Source organism: Physeter macrocephalus, chromosome 14, assembly GCF_002837175.3.
Source record: "Physeter macrocephalus isolate SW-GA chromosome 14, ASM283717v5, whole genome shotgun sequence".
NCBI lineage: Eukaryota > Metazoa > Chordata > Mammalia > Artiodactyla > Physeteridae > Physeter > Physeter macrocephalus.
In genome coordinates, this window is record NC_041227.1 from 103,806,435 (window position 1) to 103,831,054 (window position 24,620).

General features: G+C 52.7%; 2 protein-coding genes across 4 annotated transcripts in view; both read left to right on the forward strand.

Moving 5' to 3' along the window:
* RNF43 (ring finger protein 43) overlaps positions 1–13,169 on the forward strand; it is a 62,653-nt gene extending 49,484 nt beyond the window's left edge. Inside the window, exons 3-10 of one of the 2 annotated variants that reach the window (XM_055090390.1) lie at positions 346–447; positions 5,240–5,314; positions 5,423–5,554; positions 6,170–6,274; positions 7,683–7,844; positions 8,363–8,465; positions 9,469–10,824; positions 13,044–13,169. In XM_055090390.1, coding sequence (XP_054946365.1) covers positions 346–447; positions 5,240–5,314; positions 5,423–5,554; positions 6,170–6,274; positions 7,683–7,844; positions 8,363–8,465; positions 9,469–10,824; positions 13,044–13,087 — 2,079 coding nt within the window. In that variant the 3' untranslated portion in view covers positions 13,088–13,169. The remainder of the gene's footprint in view (positions 1–345; positions 448–5,239; positions 5,315–5,422; positions 5,555–6,169; positions 6,275–7,682; positions 7,845–8,362; positions 8,466–9,468; positions 10,825–13,043) is intronic. The other variant, XM_007119495.2, reaches the window with a different exon arrangement.
* A 2,862-nt stretch (positions 13,170–16,031) lies between these two features.
* Positions 16,032–22,259, forward strand: SUPT4H1 (SPT4 homolog, DSIF elongation factor subunit). 2 transcript variants are annotated; one of them, XM_007119493.3, is made up of 5 exons: positions 16,032–16,157; positions 16,724–16,830; positions 20,671–20,726; positions 21,353–21,406; positions 21,849–22,259. In XM_007119493.3, the coding sequence occupies exons 1-5, from the start codon at positions 16,089–16,091 to the stop codon at positions 21,914–21,916; spliced, it is 354 nt and encodes a 117-aa protein (XP_007119555.1). In that variant the 5' UTR covers positions 16,032–16,088; the 3' UTR covers positions 21,917–22,259. The 2 variants fall into 2 exon arrangements, with proteins under 2 accessions (XP_007119555.1, XP_007119556.1); XM_007119494.4 differs by having other exon boundaries at positions 21,353–21,367.
* The last annotated feature ends 2,361 nt before the right edge of the window (positions 22,260–24,620 follow it).

Below are 24,620 nucleotides of genomic sequence, written 5' to 3' on the forward strand. Positions count from 1 at the left end.
GGGGGTGGGGGGTGGGGTCCGGGACACGCCTGAGGAGCTGGAGGCTGTGGTGTCTCTACAGGACGGTAAGGGTCCTACTGGCAGCAGCATTTTGTTAGGCTGAAGCCACCCTACCTCTGACTCTTTCATTTCCATTGCGTGACAAAATATGGGCAAATGTCATTCATTTACTCGTTTGGTAGATGAGTGCCTAGTGTTAGGTAGGTGAGTGTGAGTTAGAGAGACGGGAGGGAGACAGACAGATGGAGGAGGACGAGTTCTGAGAGCTCTGCTGCCCCTCTGAAGCAGCGTATGATTTCACACGCGTGTGGGCACTCGGCAACCCGCCGGGATGTGTCCACATAGGAGGTTTTCTTCTCGCCCCTAGAGGACCACTCTCCTGTAGGAGAAATGAGCCATGTGAACAGACACTGGGTGACAAGGAACATGTGGTCAGTGCTCTTTGAGGTACTGAATTAACCTTGTTGGGCCTTTGTTTCCACTACCATAAAATGGGATTTTTATTTCCTACCCCAGTGATCATCGTGAGGATGCAAAGAGTGTACGTCAAGTGCCAAATAGTCCCCGAGCTAAATGAAACACAAAATCAAAAACCCGTTAGGAGTTCAGAAGAAGCACCTTGGCTGCTGCCCTGTGACCTTCTTTCTGAGGTCACTGCCTGAGCTTCCCGTGCCCACCCCCCGGCCCTGCACCCCACTCAACCCGCTTCCCCTCGCCCCATCTTTTCCCCCGATCACTCTGCTGAACGGCTCTGGCCCCAAGCTCTCCCGCGGGTCAGGTCCAAGGCATCCCTCGGCTCTCTCATCCTTTGACCTGACCAAGTAGCTCCTACCTGGGATCCCCTGGCCCAGAGGAGGTCTGTGAAGGTAGTAGTGTGGATCTTTGGGCTACTTCCAATATTTTAGACTTCCCACAGGCTTAACTAAACCCTTCATTTTTTTTGCTTTTGGTTGAATTCTGTCAGTTCAATGTGTGAATACAAGTTATCTCATAGGAAAATGAATTGTGCATAATAAATGCAGTTAGTTTGGTAAAACATATTTAAATATAGGGCTTGCGGGAGGCATAGGGGAAAGGTGGGTCTTTGGTGAGGAAATCGGAAAACCACTGACCTCAGTCAGCTCTGCTCTGGCAAATCAATCAGTGTCAGTGGTGCTGCCCCCATCCCCGGAACTGGGGCTCTTGAGCCAGACAGCCCCAGGTCTGGAGCCTGGCTTCTCCACTGCCCCTCAGTGTGACCTGGACATTTTAGCTCAGCTCTCTGAGCCTCTGTTTCCCCATCTGTAAAAGGGGAACAATAACAGGGCTCATATCTTATAGTAGTCATGAGGAGTTGAGGAGACAGTACAGATGCCAAGCACACAGCGATCACTCAGTAAATGACTGCAGCTGTCCCTGCTGTCCTTGTCGTTGGTATCATCATCCTATGCTTCCATAGTTAACAAGGTTGGCCTTTTTCTGTCATGGTTCCCTCTTTTGATCTCTGACCCTCACTGTAGTTCTTCTGGACTCTCATTCTTGTCAGCATACCACCTTCCTCCCCCTACCCAGTCACCCAGATTGGTTTCTGTTTCTTTATTAGCAACTCCACAGCCATCCTTGTGATTCCCCAGGCCCTTAGCACCTCATGTCTGGACTGGAGCAGTGGCCTTTTGCCTGGTGGAAGGAGCTGGCTCTGGAGGCAAAAAAAGTTGGGTACAAGGCCTGCCTTTCTTACCACAGAGAACACTCCCTGCTAACCAGGTACTTGGAAGGCTGAAGTCCTGGGCGGGAATTCTGCCTCCACTGCTTATCAGCTGTGTGACCCTGGGCAAGTTGTTCAGCCTCTCTGAGCCTCTGTTTTTTCCTCATTTCAAAAGTGGAGCTGATGCCTGTCTTATGGAGTTGTTGTGAGGAGTAAATGAAATCATGTACTCAAAACACATGGCGATAGCTGATATGATAATAACTAATACTTAAGAGTGGCTTAATGACAGATACAAATAAATAAATAAATACTTAAGGAACACTTACTATGTGCCAGGCGCATATTATAAGACTTTACATGGAGTAACTTATATAGTCCTCAGAACAACCCTGTGAAGTAGGTCCTCTTATTATCCCTAGTTTACAGAAAGGAAAACTGTGGCACAGAGCAGTTAAGTGACTTGCCCAGAGTCTCAGAGCCGATGGTTGGCGGCAGATTTAGTACTCAACCCTAAACAGTCTGGGCAGAGTGGGTCTCAATAACAGTTATATCGCCTCTACTTCCTCCTCCCCTTGCTTTCAAGCCTAGGTGAATCCCACCTCTTGTATTGAACCTTTCCTAACTGGCTCAGCCCAGCTGGGCTGCTAGGAGCAGAAATCCTTCCCTCCTGGCATGCTGCCAGGGTCTCTGGCCATGCTTTTCACACCAGGTTTCATGGAGGTGCCTTGGCAGGGGCTGGGGTTGGGGGGAAGCCAAGGGTCCTTCTTACCCCTAATCCCACCCTCAACCTCAGCTCACTTTTACCTGTTTTGTATTGAAGATTTGCGTCAGTGTGTGTGTGTGTGTGCGTGTGCGTGTGCGTGTGCGTGTGTGTGTGCGTATTGTGGGGGGCACAATGGAGGGAAGGGCTTTCTGCAGTGAAAAAAGGGTTTGGAAACGACTGGTCTATTTCATTCTTTTGTACTCTAGAATGCTGTTGTCAGCATTATAATCGTACGTATATGCTTTGTCTCCACAGCTAGATCATGAGTTGTTCTGGAGGGCTTGGCCTTCCCTGGCTTGGTGCCCTGAGCGCAGTGGGTGCTCAGTCAATCTTTGATGAGGAGGAGATACACAGTGACTGACACTGTGTCTGGAGAGGAAAATCTAAGGTGCAGGGAAGTGCAGAGTGTAGAAGTGCAGAAGTCCTGGAACCTATTGGCTTCCACTGCTAAAGGCCATGGGCAGCCTGCTCGCTGCTCTTAGAGGGCTGGCTGAATCTTTGCAGCTCCCAAAGAGGTCTCTGGGTTGTCTTTCTAAAGCCCATTCTTCCTGTGAGGAGGGCCTGCCCGTCCTCTCTGTCTTCCAGGTTCTGGTCTGGAAGAAGTGCTTCTCTCTCTCTCCCTCCCTCCCTCTTGCTTGGGTGCGGGCGGACTGCAGGGTAGCATGGGTAGCCCCTGAGTGGGCTGCCATCTGGCCCCAAATCTTGCTTTTTGAGTCCTAGAACTCTGGACACAGGCACCCACTGTCTGAAAGGCCTGTTTGTTTCCCCTGTTGGCCAACCCTCTCTCTTTGATCACTTTTACAACTTTGTAATTATGGGCTGTAATCGGCTGGGGTGTTTGAACGTCAGGGTAATTACTTTTCACCGTTCCTACCCCAACCCTTCAAAAAGAGAGGGGTAGGGAAGTAAGAACATCTCCAGAGAAGGAAGTCTCTGCCCTTCCCTCCTGCTCTTCCAGGCTGGGCTGGGTTCAAGGTCTCATTCTGGGGATGAGAAACATGAGGCCCTAGTAGCCCTGAGGACCCAGGGGTCTCAGTTCTGTGACTACTGGGGTGACCTCCCCACCCCTTGGCTAAGTCACGGACTATGAGATTTAGCAGCAGGAGCCCTTCTCCTTTTCCCCTAGGGCTGCTCCCATGCCCTGGGTTGGGGGGCTCTGAAGACCGGACAGCTTCTTTTTGCCTGGGGTCACCTCAGTGCGGGAGACTTCCTGGGAATAAGCAGGCTAGAGGAGGATGAAGGCTGTGACCTCTCCATTTCTTCAGCAGCTCCATTCTCGAGTCCTGTGGATTTCCAGTCCCTTAGCCTGGCGAGCCTGGGCCTGGGCTGGGCCTGGGTGCTGGTAGAGGGCCTATAGCCCAGCTCCTCAGGGAAGGAGGAAGGGAAGAGAGAAGGTACCCTCCTGGCCGCAAAGGCCCCACTTGAGTGTCTCCACCACCCTCCCGGGGCTCTCTCCCCGCAGGCTGCCCGTCCTGAGGGGCCCTCTGCCCCCTGCGGCCGCCTGGGGAGTAGGGATCAGGGAGCGGAGCTGGAGCCGCTCCCCTGGCCCGCCTGGCTGCAGACCTGCCCCAACAGGCTCTCGCCAGGAAGGGAAGCAGAGATCAAAGCGCTCGGGGTGTAAGCCCCGGCAGGGCTCCTCTTCCTGACTGCACTACTTGCGGAAGGGTTAACTCCTTCAGTGCCTGCAAGAGGGCCCGAAAGGGTCAGCAGGACCCAGGGGCCTGAGGTCCCAGCCTGCTGCCTTCGCAAGCTGAGCCTCTGCTCTAGGGAGGAGCGCTGGAGCGCATCGGCGCCCGGGAGAGAGGCGGCAGCGAGGCCGGAGCAGGGTCTGTCTGTCGGTCCTTTGCCCTCGTGCCTCCACCGCCCCCTCAGCTCTTATCTCCCTGGTCTTACCCCACACCCAGAGCCCCTAGATTCCTGCTTTTTGTTCTCTTTCTGGCTCTGCTCTCTGCTTTGCCTGGTTGGCTAGATCCTCTCAGAGCCTTGGCGAGCACGCGTGTGCGTGTGCATGTGGGGCGTGCACACACTTGCGTCCTTGTGGGGACAGCCCCTCGGGTCCCTCCCAACCCGAGTCTCTGCTGCCACCCTCAGGGAGGGGGTGAAAGGATAAAGCACCAGACAGGGACTCCAGTAAGTCCTTGAATTGGAGCCAGAGAGAGTTGCAGACTAGAGTGTGGCAGGGAGACAGAGCCGTGAGATGGGCTGAGCCTGGGGCTGTCATAGACGCCTTGGGTGAGAGCAGTGTCCCAGGCTCCCGGAACTTGGCCTGAGGTGGGGGATGGGATGCTCTGCAGGCTCCTCTTGTCAGGCAGGGATGGACCCTGGAAAGCCCAGGTCTGTTCTGAAGGAGCTGGTCACCTCTCTGTACTGGGGACTGGTCACTGCCCCCCCACAACCAGGCCCTGGCGGGGTGCTGGTCGCTCCCTGCTCTCGGTTCTCACGCTTCTTAGTGAAGGCGGACTGGAGGCACCCTGACGGCAGGGGCTGTGTCTTATTTGTCCTTAGGCCTAGAGCCTAGTCCACCCCCGGGCACGTACTAAACCCTGTTAGGGGTTTGTTCCATTACGAAAGGAAGGACTGAATGTTGTCCTGGAAGGCAGTGGACCTGGGTGAGCTTGGGGCGGGGCAGGGGATCCTAACCCCACTGACCCCTTGCATGTGTTATATGTGGGAGTGTACAGAGGTGTGGTGTGTGCAAAATCCTAGGAAGGGACGTGAGGGGGCGAGGCCGGGGCGTGGATGGGCTGTGTGTCTGACCCCTGCGGGACCTCTGCTGTGTGTCTCTGCAGGCCCGGATGGCGGGGGAGCGGGGAGCCAGCGCCGTCCTCTTTGACATCACGGAGGATCGAGCTGCTGCTGAACAGGTACCCGGGACGTGGGGTGTTTGAGGAGGGGGCTGGACGGAGGAAGAGAAACGTGCCGGGGAAGAAGTCAGGACACAGCCACCCTTGTGGGCACTTTCTCTCCTGCAGCTGCAGCAGCCCCTGGGGCTGACGTGGCCAGTGGTGTTGATCTGGGGTAATGATGCCGAGAAGCTGATGGAGTTTGTGTACAAGAACCGAAAGGCCCACGTGAGGATTGAGCTGAAGGAGCCCCCGATGTGGGTAAGCGCGCCAGGTCTCCAGCCCCGGCCCCAGCACCTGCTGTCACCCGCACTTTTTCCTGCGGTGACTCTCACCAAAAGCCCTTAGACTCCTGGAGCTAAAGAGACCTTGGAAACCCTCTAGCGCAACTCTGTCCACCAGCTGTGCACCTCTAGGCAAGTTTCTTCCCCTCTCTGAGCTTCATCTGCAGAATGAACAGATTGGGTCAGCTGAGCTCTAAAGTTGTTTTTCGGCATCGTGGTTTCATGGCACAGAGTAGCTGAGCCAGAAGGAAACCCTGGTCCCCAGGGCCCCTGACGCCTGGCTGGTATTTCTCCATCGACTGGGAAGCTCGGCCAGCTGCTCACTGGGTAGCTTCCACCTTGTAGAGGGGTCCCTGTCCCCTTTATCCCAAGCACACGGGTCTCGAGATAGTACCTCTCACAGCAGACGTTTGGAGGAGTGCCCGTGGGCAGAGAGGGACCACCTAAGCCCACCTGCAACCTCATCCCCTCTGCTGGAAGACTCAAGGGGCCCTCCAGTTCTCTGTGTGTCTCCTGGGCTCCTGTGTTTCTCCCGGCTTGGCCCCGCTCCTTCCAGAAGTGTGACCCTTTCCCTCTCTGTTCGCTCCCCCAGCCGGATTATGACGTGTGGATCCTCCTGACGGTGGTGGGCACCATCTTTGTGGTCATCCTGGCCTCGGTGCTGCGCATCCGGTGCCGCCCCCGTCACAGCAGACCGGTGAGGCGGGTGGGCTCCCTGGTGGAGGTGGGCGAGTGCATGTGTGCGGGAAGGTGGGGAGCAGGAAGGGCAAAGTGAGGAAAGAAGGTGCCCTTACGCCCGTGAAACAGTTTACACTTAAATCCCCCAGCAAATGACTTTGTTGATTTCCAGCAGCCTCTCTCCACAAGAGTCCTCATTTGTTCATTCATTCAGCAAATAGAGTGAGCTCCTGTTCTGTGCCAGGCACTGTTCCAGGTGTTGGGGATAGTGCAGTGAACAAAAAGACAAACGATTTCTCCCCTTGGGGAACTTGCATTCTAGTGGAAAGAGACAGACAATAAATAGGTAAAATGAATGAGTAAATAAATAAGTAAAATGTAAGTAAATAAATAAGTAAAATGTACAATAATTTAGACAGTAGTATGTGCCAGGGAGAAAAATGAAATAGAAAAGGGGAGGGAATGGAAAGGGGACAGGGTTAATTTTTAGAAGCAAGGCCAGGGAAGGCCTCATTGAGAGGATGACATTACAGGTAAGACCCTCAACGGGTGAGGGGGTGATCTGTGTAGATACCTGGGGAGAAAGTGATTGAGATGAGAAAACAGGAAGTGCCGAGGCCTTGAGGCAGACGTGTGCCCGTTATGTCTGAGGAACAGCAAGACGGTCCTGTGGCTGGAATCCAGTGAGTGAGAGGGCAGAGCAGGAGGTGGGGACAGAGAGTTCATGGGGGCCCAGTGGTATTGGACTGTTAAGGCCGTCGTCAGGATTTTTTTTTTTCACTCATGGGAGGGTTTTGAGCGGAAGGAGAGCCATGATCTGACCTCACCTGATCTGTGGTGAGAAACCAGCTCAGAGGCCATTACAGGAATCCAGGGGACAGTAGTGGTAGCTTGGATTAGGGAGGTAGCAGTGAAAGTGGGGAGCATTAGTTAGACTCTCCACACACTTTGAAGGCAAAGCTGACATGTTTCTAATGGACTGATCATGGAGCGCAAGAGAAGGGTCAAGAATGGCAACAAGATTTTTGGCCTGAACAATTAAAAGAACGGAATTGCCTTTACTGGGGAGACTGCGGGAGGACAGGTGTGTGGTTGGGCGGTTCATGGGATTAGGAGTTCAGCGTGGGGCCTGTCAAGTTTGACGTGCCTGTTAGATATCCAAGTTGAGATGTCAAGCAGGCAGTTGGATAAAAAGTTGCTCTCATGGGTCATCGAGGGAAAGAAAATCAATAGTATGAGTGGGGAATGGGATGGGGGTGCTTAGCCTGCTTGGCAGAGCCATGTATGAACTCCGAGGATACAAACGCCTCGGAGTGGTCAAGTGGTCACGGGATCTAACTGGGTGGCTGGGAACCGAGTACAAGCTGGAGTCCAGGGCTGAGGGAAGAGGAGCCCTTGCCCCATTCTGGCCCCACCCCTCTTCCCAGGATCCCCTTCAGCAGCGAACAGCCTGGGCCATCAGCCAGCTGGCCACCAGGAGGTACCAGCCCGGCTGCAGGAGGGCCCGGGCCGAGTGGCCAGACTCAGGTAGCAGCTGCAGTTCAGCCCCTGTGTGCGCCATCTGCCTGGAGGAGTTCTCGGAGGGCCAGGTAAGGCAGGGCCGCGGTTCACCTCCATGACCAGGCTGGGGAGGGAGGCTGGAGCTTGGGGGAGGAAGCACTTAAGGCTGGTGTGACTGCTCGAGCTGCATCGATGTCCTGTGTATCCTGCACAGACAGCCCTGAGGTTTGGTTATTTTCCTGGCTTTCCAGGGAAAGAGAACTACTGTTTGCTGAGTGTGTGCCATGTGCCCGGCTCTGCAGTGGGTGCTTTAGAGGCATCGTCTCGTTTTAGCCTCGTGACAGTGAGGGGTGGGGGTAGATTAGTTTTTTAGCCTCATTTTACAGCAGAAAACTGTCTGTTAAGAAACTTGCCCAAGGTCATGCAGCTAAGTGGCAAAAGCCAGGTCTACTTGATATCAAAGCCCATACCGTTTCTGTCCTACCGTGAGGTCTTTGGAAGCAGATGATGGCAGTAAGGAGAGGCCAGAGGGAGTCGGGGATGCCCTGCTTCCTGGCCACGGCTGTAGCTACAGACAACTCTGGTTCAGACCCCTTGTTTTCTCCAGGAGCTACGGGTCATTTCCTGCCTCCATGAGTTCCATCGTACCTGTGTGGACCCCTGGCTGCATCAGCATCGCACTTGCCCCCTCTGCATGTTCAACATCGTAGGTAGGAGGTGGGCCAAGGACTCCCCTGTGTGCAGGCAGATGGGTCTAGAAGGGGCTTCCCTCTGGGCAAGTGTTTTGCCTTGAAGCTGAGGAGAAGGCAGGACTGCCTCAGTTGTGCTTTAAGCTGTGCTCCGCTCGAAGGGGCCTCATCTGAGGGGGCGGCCATTCCATTGCAGGCATCTTTATGATGTATTTTCATGACAACTTTGTTGATTTTAAATCTGACCGATTTGTTTGGTTGTTTATTTATTTGTTTATTTTTGGCTGCGTTGGGTCTTCGTGGCCGTGCGCGGGCTTTTCTGTAGTTGTGGTGAGCGGGGGCTACTCTTCACTGCGGTGCGCGGGCTTCTCATTGCGGTGCGTGGGCTTCTCGTTGCGGCGGCTTCTCTCGTTGCGGAGCACAGGCTCTAGGTGCACGGGCTTCAGCAGTTGCGGCTCGCGGGCTCTAGAGCGCAGGCTCGGCGGTTGTGGCGCGCGGGCTAAGTTGCTCCGCGGCATGTGGGATCTTCCCAGACCAGGGCTCAAACCCGTGTCCCCTGCATTGTCAGGCGGATTCTTAACCACTGTGCCACCAGGGAAGTCCAAGATTCGTATATTTATTATCCCATTTTCTGGCAATAAAGTATCCTGTCCAAACAAAACCAGGATATTATGACAGTCTTCTAAAAGATGAAAGTGAAGTATCTTGAGGAAAGGGAGCCTTTTTCTAATTCACCCCAAGGTGCGGTGTGGGCTAGCAGCGGCCCTGGGTGGAAGTCCCCAGAGGGCTGATGGCCGGAGCAGGGCTTGCCGTGCACAGTGGAGCCTCCCAGGGAGACAACTGCCTGGAGGGAGCGAGGGCATCCCCGGGCACAGGCCGCTTAGGAGCAACCGCGGTCGTCCAAACTCTGATGGAGCTTGCGGGCGATGCAGCCTCAATAAGTACGCTACAGCCACGCTTTTCTGAGTGTACCCTCCTTCCGTTTGTGGAGTCAAACACTTGTGCCCTTGGTTCTCTCTTCCAGACGGAGATTCGCTTTCTCAGTCCCTGGGACCGTCTAGATCTTACCAAGAACCCGGCCGAAGACTCCACCTCATCCGCCAGCATCCCGGCCATGCCCACTACCACCTGCCCGCTGCCTACCTGTCGGGCCCTTCCCGGAGTGCAGCGGCTCGGCCCACACGGCCTGGTCCCTTCCTACCATCCCAGGAGCCAGGCGTGGGCCCTCGGCACCACCGCCTCCCCAGAGGCGCACATCCCTGGGCTCCAGGCGAGCCACAGCGCCTGGCAGTGGCCCAGAGCCCCTCTGCGCAGGGCTGGGGGCTAAGCCACGTGCGGTGCACTTTGCAGCACCCTGCCGCCTGCCCCATGCCCCCACGCCGGGCCAGGCCTCACGACAGCAGCGGGTCTGGAGAAAGCTACTGCACGGAACGCAGCGGCTACCTGGCAGACGGGCCAGCCAGTGACTCCAGTTCAGGGCCCTGTCACGGCTCTTCGAGTGACTCAGTGGTCAACTGCACGGACATCAGCCTGCAGGGCATCCACGGCAGCAGTTCTACCTTCCGCAGCTCCCTGAGCAGTGACTTTGACCCCCTGGTATACTGCAGCCCTGAAGGGGAGCGCCGGGGGGAGGAGGCTCAGCCTAGCATGACCTGTCGGCCCCGTTCTTTGGACTCAGTGGTGCCCACAGGGGAAACCCAGGTTTCCAGCCATGTCCACTACCACCGCCACCGGCACCACCACTACAAAAAGCGTTTCCAGTGGCACAGCAGGAAGTCTGGCCCAGAAACTGGAGTCCCGCAGTCCAGGCCTGCCCTTCCTCGGACACAGCTCCAGCCAGAGCTGCCTTCACCCGATCCGCAAGCAGCCAGATCCAACCCAGCAGCCCCATCAGGACAGCTCCCCAGCCCACAACAGCCCAGGGCCCTCACCGAGCCAGCCCCTGGGCCAGCGGACGCCTCCAGCCCCAGCCCTGGTCCCAGCAGCCTCTTCCACTTGCAGAAATCCAGCCTCTCTGTCCGACACACGCAGAGGAAACGGCGGGGGAGTCCCTCAGAGCCCTCCCCGGCCTCTCGATCCCAGGACTTGACCGCACACCGAGTGTGCCAGATTTTTCCCCATTATGGCCCCAGCCTGGCATATCCTTGGTCCCCAGAGGCCCACCCATTGATCTTCGGACCTCCGGGCCTGGACAGGAGACTGCTACCAGAAACCCCAGGCCCTACTTACCCAAGTTCACAGCCGGTGTGGTTGTGTCTGACTACACGCCAGCCCCTAGGACCATACCCATCTGGGGAGGGGCCTTCCGAATGGAGTTCTGGCACCCCAGAGGGTGGGCCATGCCCTTACCCGCACTGCCAGGTGCTGCCAGCCCAGCCTGGTGAGTTTTCAGGGGAAATGGGTCTGGCGGGGACAGGAGACTAGAGCTGGATATGGCAGAACGGGTGAAGTCATCCAAAGGGTTGATGGAAGCTGAGAAGGGTCCAACAGGGGTGACATTGAAAATAGTGGACAACTGGCATAGCGTAGGATGCTGGCTCTGCCAGGTGTTAATCCTTTAGTTGCCAGATCCTAGGGAGGTCTCAGGTGAGGTACCAGTGTGGCTGAGACGCCAGAAAGTACCTGGGGTGGCTTGGGGCAGCAGCTCAATCGTGAGTGTTTCAATATTTTAAAAATTGGTACAGCTGAGCATATAGCTCAGTATTAGCTGTAAATACAAAGAAGGCCAAGAACTGTTCCTTGCTCTTGAGGAGAGCATGGACAAATAGTTACTGAAAACCATAATCCCAGGCCATATGAGATCTTATAGGAGATATAACTACAGATAACCATAATTCTGGGTTATATGAGAAGAGCTATGTGAATGATGCAAAAAAAAAAAAAAAAAAAAAAAAAGGAGAGAGATCACAGGTGGTTCCCAGCAGCGCTGTGGTTTTCTCCTTTCCCCTGGGTAAAAGAACAACTAGGGCTTTCCCTTCTATGCATCTTTGTTAATAAGACTGACTTCGTTTTCTTGGGGACTCAGTGCATCCCTATTACTGTATTGCAGCCAATGATGATAATGTAAATCCTTGACTTTAACTGGGTATTCCTTTGCTCAAATCCTCCTCTTCCTCTTCCGGATCCCCCAACCCTGACTCTTCCCCATCTTTTCCCATTGTGGGGATGACACAGCTCTTTGCCTACAGCCATCACTAGGAGGACCCATCTGCCCTCAAAGGTCCTGAAATATAAGACTTTGGGGTCTAGGAATGCTACAGGCAGGACCTGAGAGCTGCTATCATCCATCCATTCATTTCTTCCTTCCATTTTTCTTTCTGCGTTGTATGCTTGCTGTGTGCTAGGTTCCAGGCTCTGAGGACACGGAACTTGTCAACCAGGAGACCCAGGTCTGTGGAGAGATAGGCATGCAAGCTGTTAGAGTATAGAAAACAATTGCTTCCATAGGGCCATGTAATGCAGATTTGGCCATGTGTTTGATGGTTCCTTTTGAATCCTGTCATGTGTATACTTTCAGTGCTGCCAGTGCCAGAACACTACCTCCCCCCTCTCTCTCACACTCGTAACTGGTTTCAGTGCCTCCCTTTCCCCTGCTCTTCAGATCTAATCCACGCCAGGTTCTGTTAACCACGTCTCTGCTAGCGTTACCATATTCTCCTCCAGTACTGCTGGCCCCTGTCCATGTCTTAGGTGCAGCCTAAAGATCGGGGCGGGAGCCTCCTGGCTCCTCCCTTCCCTCTCACAGGGCCCTGAAGGCCGGGCCCTGCACATCAGTGTCGTGTCCTGTAGGGCCACGCAACACTGTGACCCTGCTCACCTACCCTCCATTCTGCTGCCGGGGTCATCCTCCTCAAACAAACTCTCTAGATAGCTTCAAATGTTCTGTTTTGTTCAGAGTAAAGAAAAATCCAACCTGGTTTGGCCTTCAAGGCCCTAGTACCAGCTAGCCCCCATCTTCCTTCCCAACCTTATTTTCCACTCTTCCCCTTCCCTTCCCCTGCTCCAAGCTTTAGCCAAACTAGGTAAACACTTCCTGCAGTTTCTGCAGCCCAGAAGGTTCTGCTGCCTTCCTGTTCCCATAAATCTAATTCTTCCCTCTTCCTGCAGGACCAGCTCATTTATCCCCACTTTCAGGAAGCCCTTCTTGATGCTCCACTTGGACATGATCTTTCTCCTTCCGTGATTCATCTCTTATGACCCCAGTCCTGCCCCCACTGGCATAATTGCCACTTACGTGCACACCTTTTCTCCTACAAGGTTGTCAGGTCCCTGCTTAGTCTTTTTGGTCTTCTGTTTGGCACATGGTAGCAGGCCAGATCCACAAGTGCTTAATAAATATTTACTGGGCGAATGAATGAATAGTAAGTATTGGTAACACACTGGTTGCTATCTATGTATCTCTTTCTCTAGATTCGTTTTTCTCTCCCCTGTGTCCCAACGGGGGCCCCTCTCAGCTTTCAGTCTGATCACCCTTCTGGACCCATTCCCTGCTCCTGCCTCTCTGTAGTTCCCTCCCAGCCATACTCTCTTGCCGGTGGGACAAGCAGAAGACGGGCCTGACCCTCAGTGACCTCTTTCCTCCTGTCTCTCTAAATGCAGGCTCAGAAGAGGAGCTCGAGGAGCTGTGTGAACAGGCTGTGTGAGATGTTCAGGCCTAGCTCCAACCAAGAGTGCTCGCCAGATGACTCAGGGCCCTACCTGGCACAGAGTCCTGCTCCTGAGAAAAGAAAGGACCTCAGAAAACAGCCCTCCTTCTTTGCCATACTTCCGGGAACCACTGGCAGAGGAGTGGTGACGGTGGGCAGCAGGAGGTGTTGTCTCCTGCTCCCAGCTCCAGACCTTGTCTGCAGAACCATCTGGAGTGCAGCAAGTCTGTGTCCAGCCAGGCAACCAGCTACCACTTGTGTGGGTTGCCTCCCCTGCAGGCTGGGACTTTTTGAGAGCAGGAAGCTAGGTATGGGTAGATAGGTGTTATAAACGTGGTGCTCCTTCCCCAGCCCCAGCAGGTCTCCCTCATTCCAAGCCTCATGTTCATACCAGCAAACGGGTCCAGCTGAATGCATGACCCTTCTCACCTCCTTCCTTGGGAGAGTCCTGCGCACCGGCTTTGGCTCCTCCTTGGTAAGGCTGCTGCATCAGCGGCAACCCTGGTTCTTATCATTTTCCTTCTTTGCAAAAAGATCGGGAAGCATAGGTGAGCCCTGAGCCCTAAAAAGGGGGGCTTTGCAGCTTCACCAGGCAGGGCCTCCCCTGGTGCATAAGGGAGGATGTTTTTCCCTCCTTGTCCGTACTTGTCAGATCCACTGTATTAAGTCAGAGGAGAAGCCAGGCTGTGCAGTTCTGTCCCTGATGTGGTACAGCACCTTGAAGAAACTGGGTCGAAGCCTCTGTTCGTCAAACTCCCTTGTCATTCCAGCAGGCTCAGTTCCTCTGGGGGTAGGGGTGAGGGTAGTGGGAAGGGAACAGCTCTTCCTTGGGGACCTCCTATCTCAAAGTCCCAACGTAGGCGGAAAGAAGAGGATTTCTGCTGGACTTTATTTAGGAAGAGGAAGGAAGGAATGAAGGTAGAAAAGGCAAAATTACAGCTGAACAAGGAAGTTTTCTCTGGGCGTTTTCTCTCAGACCAGGGATAGGGAACGGGAGAACAAAGGAGAGGTAATATGGAGCCCTTGGGATTAGATGGCCCAGAGGCCCGGCTTCCCAGTATAAGCCATGCAGGCCAGAGACACACAGGAAGGAGTGGAGTTGGAGCAGGAAGCCTGGCCTGGGCAGCTGGTATCGAGTGGGCAAGGGCTGAGGGGCCTCCTCAGGGTGACATGCACCCCAGGGCAGTTGGACCATTGCTGGCCCCTCAGGCATTATCCCATTTGGAATGTGAATGTGGGAGCAAAGTGGGCACAGGACCCCACCTGGGAATCTTCTTCCCTCAAAGTCAGTGGGGAACTAGCACCTAGGCACCCACGTGGGTATTTATATCTGAACAGACAGAAAGACGCTTGAATCAGGCACTATGTTGAGAAATGTATTTATTTGCTAATATATTTATCCATAAATTCGATCTGGTCTCGTCGTTTTCTTCTGTCACGACTGTCACTCAGGGTAACAACTTTGTCTTCTACGTGGGCAAAGAAAAATTATTCCTGATATCAGAGGCTAGGCTCTGATTTATGAAAGGACAGAGTAGAGTGGTGGTCTTGGCTTGTAAGCCCCTAAAAGCGTGGTTTAGTGAGATCAGGGAAAGAGAAAGCATGACAGGATTCTCATTGTGGTTCAGTGCGTTATCTGTACTATTATTGTACTGTTTACTTCACACTCTATAATGCTTCAGTGACTTTCTTTGTGACCCCGGGCAAATACTCAGATATATTTGAGTATACTCAAATACCCTGGTGCCTTTTTCCACCCATGAAATGGGCCCACTTCACGGAGTTGTTGGAGAGCTCCCGTGAGACAACAGAGTGAACTGTATTCCCAGGTAGAAAGTATGCAGTGATGGAGAACATCCTAACCGCAGTCACAGAGCCCATCTCAGCACGACATGGGACGGGCACCAGCAGCAGACCGGTCTTGAAGAAGCTCGGTTTCAATTCAGGAGGCCTGGCTGGGAAGATAGAGCAGCAGGGCCTGAAACTAATTTATATCCCAAAGCTCCAATTCAGATAAACACAAATGACTGTCCTCTGCCTACACACGGGACCATTGTGAGGATCCACAGAGCTGGTGCTATTGTAGGTATGAAGAATTCCACAGGGCCTGGAGAGGCCTTAGCTCTCCTCCTCACAAGGCACATTTCCCCTTTCTGCTTCTCCAGGAAAGGTATGTTAGAGGCGGTCGTTGTCTGGTGCCCAGTTCTGAACCAGAGAGAAAGGCATTTAGCATCCCACAGGGTGAAATTTAAAAAAAAAAGAAAGAAAAAAAAAAAAGGACACAATCTCCTACAGATGACCTGAAGTAAAGGAACTGTATCTAAATGCTAAAAGCTGCACAAAGCGTAAATTATCAGCTGGAACGTGGAAACGTACATAAAGAGCTTTTAGAAATAATTAAATATGCATTTTTTTTCGGCCGTCTGCTCACCGGCCAGCGTTCCTGTGGACGCAAATGGAAACCCAATCACGCTCCCTCCCTGTTAGGAAGGAGGGGGGCGGCCCCTGGATTTCTTCTCGTCTCTGCAGAGATAATCCACAGGGAGACAGTGGACTCGCTGGCCCTGCGCTTTTAAGACGGGAAGACAAAAAAGAATCTCCGCTGTCATCCAGGATCCTCCAGGGGACCGACGGCCCGGTGCCAGCGGCCTAGATCAAACGGGCCGCGCGCCGGGATTCCGCCCGGGTCGCGGCGCGCGCGCAGGCGCCAACCACGCCGCACCTCCCCCACGGACCCCGCCCACAGGCCCAACGGCCGCCCGGCCTCGCCCTCGCGCCGGCCCAGGTGGCGGTGGCGCGCGCCGGCCCAGGTGACTGCCGGCCGGCCCCGCCTCCTGGCGGGAGAAACCATCTCCTAAGGCGGGGGGAGGGGCGGGGCTCCCACGCCGGAAGAGGAAGTCTGGGACACCAGAAGTGCGGGCATTCTGGGTAATTCGCTATTTACTTCCTGCGAGGGAAGGTTGTGGCTCTTTCCCTCTCTGTTCTTCCGTGGGAGAAGATGGCCCTGGAGACGGTGCCGAAAGACCTGCGGCATCTGCGGGCTTGTTTGCTGTGTTCGCTGGTCAAGGTGTCTGTGGGGGACCTGGTTGTACGGGCGATGGGGGACCAAGCTGGGGGAAAGTGGGTGGAACAGGGCTGCGGGAACAGTGAAGAGAGAAGTCAGGTCCAGGACCCAGGGGGTGGCAGGGGGACGTGGGAAGCAGCAGGAGGCCATCGTTTAAGTCAGTAGGAACGCAGGCAAGTCTTGCAGCCGTGGGCATGGGCGTTCTCACATGCCTTTGCAACTTCAGCTCTCAGCACAGGTCTGACCTTTTACAGACGTTCAGTGAACTTCTGTGGGACATTAGGAATTGGAGGAGGGTGGGGATCTGCAGCTGAGGGAGTAGTCGGAGAAGGTGCCTGACCCCAAGCAGATTTAGGGAAAAGAATAGGTAAAACAAAATTGGGAACAAGAGAGGAAGGATTGTGAGAGTGGAACTTAGGAAAGAGGCTGTAGGAATGGTGGGTGGGGGACCTGATGAGACAGAACCAACATAGGGAAGCCTTGTACTTGGCCAGGTAAAAGTATGGAGAAAGCTGTTTTTTCTTTTCGCCTTATTCATGCTCACCTCTCTCCTTTTTTTCCCCTCCCAGACTATAGACCAGTTTGAATATGATGGCTGTGACAATTGTGATGCATACCTTCAGATGAAGGGTAACCGAGAGATGGTATATGACTGCACCAGCTCTTCCTTTGATGGGTAAGCCCTTTAGATTGCTGCATTCATTCTTTTACATTACCCGCATCCCACCAAGCAAATGTGGACAGACTCTTGAGACCCTAATCCTAGTTGGTCTCAAAGTTATTTTGCGACACACTGGTCCTGTGCTGTCCAGTACAGTAGCCACTAGCCATGTGTGGCATTGAGTACCTGGAATGTGGCTAGTCCAAATTGAGATATGCTTTACAAGACTCAGCACAAGGAAAAAGAATGTAAAATATCTTGACTTTTTTTGTTTTAATCACATGCCAGAATAATAATACTTTGAATATTTTGGGTTAAATGCAATATATTATTGAAGTTAATTTCACCTTTTCTCTTTACTCTTTAACATGGCTACAGAAACTTTTAAAAATGACTTGCATGGCTTTCATTATATTTCCACTGGACAGGTCTTCACTAGACTCTTAGGTCATTGCTGATAGAGACTGTTTATGTCATGCACCATGACCTGGCATAGGGCCTGGAAGGTGGTGTATACTTAATACACATTTGTTGAATGTATGAAGATCCTTTTTGAAAATGAAGGGTAAATTTTGGCCCCAAAGCTGATGCTTTTAGATATCTCTAAGAGGCCCTAAGAGAAAAGTTTTCCTTCGGTGAGATTGCCCAGTGCGGGGAAGGGGAATGAGAGAAGTGTGAGGGGCTAGGTCTCAATTTTCCTCCGCCAAGGGAGGAGCCAGAGGGCAGTATTCTTTGGGGGTTAAGTTTCTTTTGGTTTCTAGGCCAATTAAGGGTCTACATGCAAACTGGGCCCAAACCAGTGCTTGCTAAAGTTCCTTCAAGGTGGGCCAACTTCCTTCCTCCTTTGTTTGCCTTTAAGGAAGAGTAAAGGATTGAGCAAAACAGATGTTGTCATGGAACCTTTACTTCGTACATATGTACACATGCATGTGCACACTCAGATACACCAGTTCTTTCATTTCGTTAGCACTGTTACCATCCAGTGCTAACAAATGAATGGACTCCCATCTGTGGCTGCTGTGAGAGACGGCAAGAGTTACACAATGAGATACTTAACAAGTAAGAGAGACACAGTGTAAAGTTTTACGTGTCAGGGTTTTGGGTTTTTTTGTTTAAAATCTGGTAAAATATACCAGAACTTTTTTTTTTTTTTTGCCACACGGCATGTGGGATCTTAGTTCCCCCACTAGGGATCAAACTTGCTCCCCCTGCATTGGAAGCATGGAGTGTTAACCACTGGACTGCCAGGGAAGTCCCTCCAGATCTTTTTTCATCTCATTTCCTCCTCCCCGCAGCCCCTGGCAACCACCATTTTACTTTCCCTTTGAATTTGATTAGTCTAGGTACTTCCTGTAAGTGGAATCTTACAATATTTGTCCTTTTGTGATTGGCTCATTTCAAGTAGCATAATGTCTTCAAGGTTTATCCATATTGTAGCATGTGTCAGAATTTCATTTTTAAGCTTAATAATATCCCATTTTATTTATATACCAAATTTTATTTATCTGTGCATCTGTTGATGGACACGTGGATTGCTTCTACCTTTTGGCTGTTAGGAATAATGCTACCATGAACATGGCTTTACAAATACCTGTTCAGGTCCCTGCTTTCACTTCTTTGGGGTATATATCCAGAAGTGGAATTGCTGGATTATTCTGTGTTTAACATTTTGAGGAACTGCGATACTGTTTTCTATAGCAGCAGCATTTTACATTTCCACCAGCAGAGTACACGGGTTCCAGTTTCGCCACACCCTTGTCAGCACTTGTTACTTTCTGGTTTTTGTTTTGTTTTTGATAATAGCTGCCCTGTTGGGTGTGAAGTGGTATCTTATTATGGTTTTGATTTGCATTTCTTTAATGATTAGTGATGTTGAGCATCTTTTCATGTGCTTATTGGCCATTTGTATATCTTCTTTGGAAAAAAGTCTCTTCAAATATAATTCAGTTATAAAAACTTGGAAATAACTACAGCTTCTAAGCAAGAAGTGTCTGAGGACTCCCATCTTTGGGCCACGGTCATGGTTTTACATTAAGTGACAACTCTGATATTGTTAGTGTCTTACTAAAGGATTGTCAGAGAGTTCTGAAGCATGCTATGTTCAATTAAAAAACAAAAGGTTATGACCATTTATCAGAGTCTGGGCATAATAGCTGCACGTGTCCAGGTTAAGCTGTCATTGTCTTCGAGTCCCTTAAGAGTTGAGTTGATGATGAGAACTGAGCAAGTAGAGTTTTTTGCCCATTTTTGAATGAGGTTTTTGGTTTTTTTGTTGTTGAGTTGTAGGAGTTATTTATGTATTCTGGTGCATATTAGGATTTGAAGAGTGAGTATATCAAAGGCTAAAGGAGATCAGAGGAGGGCTTGATGAACTCAGCCAGAAGTGGAGGAGATAGCATATGAATCAGGCTCTTAATTAAGGAAAGAAGTACAGGATTTTTGAGGAGGTTGAGATGAGAGAAAGGTAGAAAAAGCATTCTAAACAAAGGGACTGACCTGAGCAAAGGCATGGGGTGGGAAAACCAGGGTATGTTTGGAGAATGGTGGGAATTCTGTTTAGGTTAAATCATAAGGTTGGATAACAGACACTGTAAGGCTGGAAGGATAGATTGTGAAGGACAGAGGAGAATATACTTTTGGTCAGGAGAACAGCCTGCATACGTGCCTACCTCAGACTGGTCTGCCGGGCCAGGGCAAGTATTACCCTACCTGCCACCCCTGGAGGTGGGGTCAGTTCCACTCAAAGCATATAGCTGAGAATGTAGGATTTGGATGGGGAGGGAGGCTTCCCAAATAAGAACCCAGTATTGCTACCAAGAGAAGGGGGAATGGATACTTAGGAGGCAGTCAACAAATACCAGTGCCTAGTACAGATCTGTCACAGGAGGCAAGCGATCAGTAAGTATTTGATCGAATGGGGGAATGACAAAAGTGACCTCTGTAGCTTCTTCTTTTTTTTTTTTTAATTGGGGTATAGTGACCTCTAGCTTCTTTTTTTTTTTTTCCCGGACCGGGGCATGAACCCGTATTCCCTGCATCGGCAGGCGGACTCTTAACCACTGCGCCACCAGGGAAGCCCCTGACCTCTAGCTTCTGAAAGCACCTGAAGCTTACCTATCATGCTCGGTAGCAGGCTTCTGGCCTTTGCGGTAGCAGGCTTCTGGCCCTTGCGTAGCCTCTGTTGCCTGTGCTCTGGGATTAGAGCTACCCTGAGAAGAATGATTAGGATAATAAAGGAGAGCTAATGTTTACTTAGCACCTACTCTGTGCTAGGGTTTTTCATGTCTTAGCTCAACCTTCTAATTTCATCTTACTGATGAAATTCTGAGGGAGGTCTCCATACGTGTGTCAGGCTGTACAGCTCATTAAAGGCAGAGCTCGCTTAAGTCTAGCTTGTTTCTAGTAAGAGGACCCATTGTTTTGACTCACCCTCCCCTTTGCACTAGGCTCCAGCCCTCAGTGGTTGTGTTGGTTGTAATCAGTAATGCCATCAACCTCAAAAGCTGTCTCATTTCCCAGGGAATCGGTAGGCCAAGGATGCTTTTGAGCATGGTGAGATAGTCTTTGGGGGATGATGACTGACCTGTGACTGATGGGCCAGGGACATAAGTGCAAAGGACCTTTGTCAGTACTAGCTCTGAGTCAGTCCCTTCCCAGCACTAGAGCTTAGTTTCCCCTGCTTTCTGGTAGAAACTCAATACTTGGCTTTTTCCTAGGTTTCCTCTCCCGGAACTGTTGTGCTGTCTGGGAACAGAGTAAAGGGGCGGGGCCGGGGGGGGCGGGCAGTTCCCTTGGTCTCTCTGTTCTCTAGTAGAGGCAACTCAGGCTGACTCTCTGTTTCTTTCCCCTTTCTAGAATCATTGCGATGATGAGTCCAGAGGACAGCTGGGTCTCCAAGTGGCAGCGAGTCAGTAAGTGTCTCCCTTTCTCTTTATCCTGGCCTGGTTGTGTTGTCAGGGCCAGGGTGCGGGTGGGGGAGTCTTCAGTCAGTGGGTAGGTGGCCCCAGAGTGAGAATGATCGGGTTGGAGGAAAGCCAAGGAAAGTGTCCTGTGTCCTGTCATTTAACACTTAGAGACAAAAGAAGTGATTGCTCTTCTCTGGGAGTTGGCGGCATTTCCTTCCTTTTTAGCTTAAGCTTCCATTTGGTCTTTAGTTGTAACTCACTCTTTTTTTTTTTTTTTTGTGGTACGCGGGCCTCTCACTGTTGTGGCCTCTCCCGTTGCGGAGCACAGGCTCTGGACGCGCAGGCTCAGCGGCCATGGCTCACGGGCCCAGCCGTTCCGCGGCATGTGGGATCTTCCTGGACCGGGGCACGAACCTGTGTCTCCTGCATCGGCAGGCGGACTCTCAACCACTGCGCCACCAGGGAAGCCCCCTTTAATTTACGGGCCCAGCCCGCTCCGCGGCATGTGGGATCCTCCCGGACCGGGGCACGAACCCGTGTCCCCTGCATTGGCAGGCGGACTCTCAACCACTGCGCCACCAGGGAAGCCCGTAACTCACTCTTAAACTGCAGTCTCTTTTCTTCTCTTTCAGGTAACTTTAAGCCAGGTGTGTATGCAGTGTCAGTCACTGGTCGCCTGCCCCAAGGTAATAATAATCATAGTAACGACCAATGTTCATTTACTGTGCCAAGCTCTATGGAAGTTTCTTATGTGAATTAATGCCAGTCCTCACAACGCAATGAGGGAAAGCAAATCTCAGAGAGGCTGAATAACTTGTCCAAGGTCACCCAGCTAGTAAGTAACGAGCCAGAATTTGCGGACCCAGGCATCCTGGCTCTAGAACCCTTGCTTTTGACGACTACAATGTGTCTCTCTTTTTCTTCTCATTCTTACCAAGTCATTGCCAAGCACTTGGCTGGATCTTCAAGGGCGACAAGCCGACCACGCAGTTCGGTTGATGAGCAGTCCAGGAACTCCAGTTTGCTTGGAGCACGCCCCCCCTTCCCTTCACCAAGTGGTACCCGAGGGACCTTTCTTATCTTCTGGAGTCTTCTTCCCTCACAGAGCTGCTTCTTTTCCTGCTGCAGGAATCGTGCGGGAGCTGAAGAGTCGAGGAGTGGCCTACAAATCCAGAGACACAGCCATAAAGACCTAGCAAGATGCACGGCCGCCAGCGTCTTTGCTCCTCGTCTCTGCCTCTGCTTATTTTTTGTTGTGAAACTAAATGGGCAGAACTTCAAATACGTGCCGCCCTCTGATTCTGAGATTCAGCAGACTGTTGAGAGAGCAGCACAGTGTGTCCCTGGGCCATTTTACCTTCTCTGGGCTGCTGTGGGGTGGGAGTGGTTTGGGTTGGTGGATTCGCGGAGACTGACTTCAGTGGGGAGTAGGATGCTGGCCTTCCTTCGCACAGCCCGGGGCTGCGCCCTTGCGCATGGACAGGACTCTGGGTCAGATGCCAGCAAACATAACCTCTAGGAATGCTCTTAAGCCCGTAACAGATGCCTTGCCTCCCTCTTTCTTTGTCTTAACTGGGCACAGTAAGAACTCGATGCCCAGTGAGCATCTTCCCAGAGCAGCAGAGGCCCTTCTGTGGCTCATTATCCGTCTCTGAGCCTCCAGGATTGCAGCCTTTCTAGTGAGCTTCCCTGGGTCTCAGAGTTCTGCTGTCCTGAGTCTAGGCAACCCCGTCAGCCTGATAGTCCTGGTGTCCAGTGGTTGCAGCCTTCTGCCCTCTAGACCTGGCACAGCAGGTGTCCCTTGAAGAAATCCTGAGGCTTCTTCATATTACTTGCCCTTGACCATGTTTAAAACCTTTTCTTCCTTCTTTGTTTTCTTCTTTTTTCTGTTCTTCCTATACCTTAGGCCCACCAGTGACGCCCATGACCCCCCCTCCCCTACTTTCCTGCGTTTCCCTAACTGGAGACCCTCAGGTTGCTGCTGGGTCTTGGTCTGGCTAGTTCGTGCCTCTCCTTTTCTCTCTGGCCTAGTAAGAGGGCCTTGAGTGATGTCACGGTATTGGCCAAGGTGAGTTATTTGTTTTGGAATTAAATATTTACCGTAAATTCTCATTTACTTAAATTTCTACAGAAAATCCTGCTAAGTGTCCTCATTTTTATTTCCCTAAGTTTCTTGTTCCCCATCTGCAAAACGAAAGTGATTACATCCTATTTACCTCAGGATTTTTGTGATTATAAAAATAAAGCAATGTGAAAATTCTGTAACTTAAGTTTTATAAAAGGTAAAACTCATTTGCTCTTTATTAGTCATTCTTCAGTATATGCAGCATGTACACAATCCACCAAAATAGTGGGGGAAGTGCCTGGAACGGGCGCGCAGGTGGAGCTCTGACTCGGGCAGGGGTGCCTGCGCTGGGGCTTGGCGTCTTAGCCGCCTGGTGTTGCTAGTGAGTCAGTGTCTCCTGTTACCTGTGACCTGGACGGTGTGGGAAGGAGGGAGAGATGCTGCCTCTCCCGTGACCCTCCCAGGCTCAGGGGAGGAAGCTGGGACTGGCCCAGGCGCTCATGTCACCACTCACGGGTCCTGTCAGACCAGAACCGTTCTCTCTGATGCCCTGAAGCTCGGAGCGGTCTGTTAACCCCAGTCCCAACTGAGCTTTTCTAGGAATTTCCCAGCCCGGCACGCTGAGCTCCAGGGGTGGCGGTTTGTGTCGTTCAGTTTCAATCTGAAAGAAGCCTTGGGAAACAACCCCACCAGGCTAGAGTTTACGTCCTGGAGGGAAGACGTGGGTGTTAGCAAGAATGCCGGGTACACGCAGCCGACACCCAACTTTCACTGGCTTTCTCAGAAAGTCCCTTGGAAATCCCCAGCCCAGCCGCCGTCCCGCGTGTCTGACCCAGACGTGGCTGCTCGGCGAGAATGGAAACAGTTGCGGGTGGCGGGGCGGGGGCAAGAGGAGCTGTGCGCAGATAACCACACTCACGCCGCCTCGGCCCCACACCCAGCGGCGCCCCAACTGTCAGCCTCGCCGGAAGCGAAAGACAGGCTCTGGCGGCTGTGGGGGAGGGCGGCCGGCCGCAGTGCCCGGATCTCAGACTCCGTGCGCCCCGCCGCTTCTGCCGGGGGCTGCGTCTGACTTCGCTCTCGTGTTTTCTCTCGGCGGTCCAGACGGGCGCCGAGGTGCCGGAGTCCTGTCCCCTGTTGGGAGCCCAAAGAAGCTGAAGCACGGACCGTTGGCTCACTCCCCGCGAGTGAGCAGTGCTGTGGGCGAGGGGAGGTTTCGGGCGCCGGCATCGCCGTGCGTGAGGGCTGCGCCCCGCCTGGGAGCCCGTCGACGTCTCAGCTGCATTCTGACTGCTGAGGTCCCACATCTGCCCGAAGCTCTCAGTCTCCTGCTTAGTAGTCTGGCTTCTCTCCTTGGGCAAGGCAGGGCTCCTCCCCAGTTCAACAAGGACGGACTCAAGTCAGAAACAGTAGGGGCCCGGCTGCCTTCCCCTTGCCTGCCTGTTCCTCATTCTTCACCCGCTACCCACCACAGGCCGTGGGGTTAGGGTCTCCCCAAAATGGAGGGGCTAACCGGCAGTGCTTGCAGCCTCCAGCCCAAAGCAGGGGTTGGTAGCGGATAGAACAAGGGTCAGAACATTCTGGTCCAAGAGGGAGCGGTTTTCCCAAGAGTAATGGGACAGGCTGGTGAGGGCCTAAACTCAGGCTGGGCTCTTCAGGTTTACGGACTAAGGCCTCACTCCTCTGGCATGGCCATTACCTTCCCTGGTGGCGCAGTGGTTGAGAGTCTGCCTGCCGATGCAGGGGACGCGGGTTCGCGCCCCGGTCCGGGAAGAGCCCACATGCCGCGGAGCGGCTGGGCCCGTGAGCCATGGCCGCTGGGGCTGCGCGTCCGG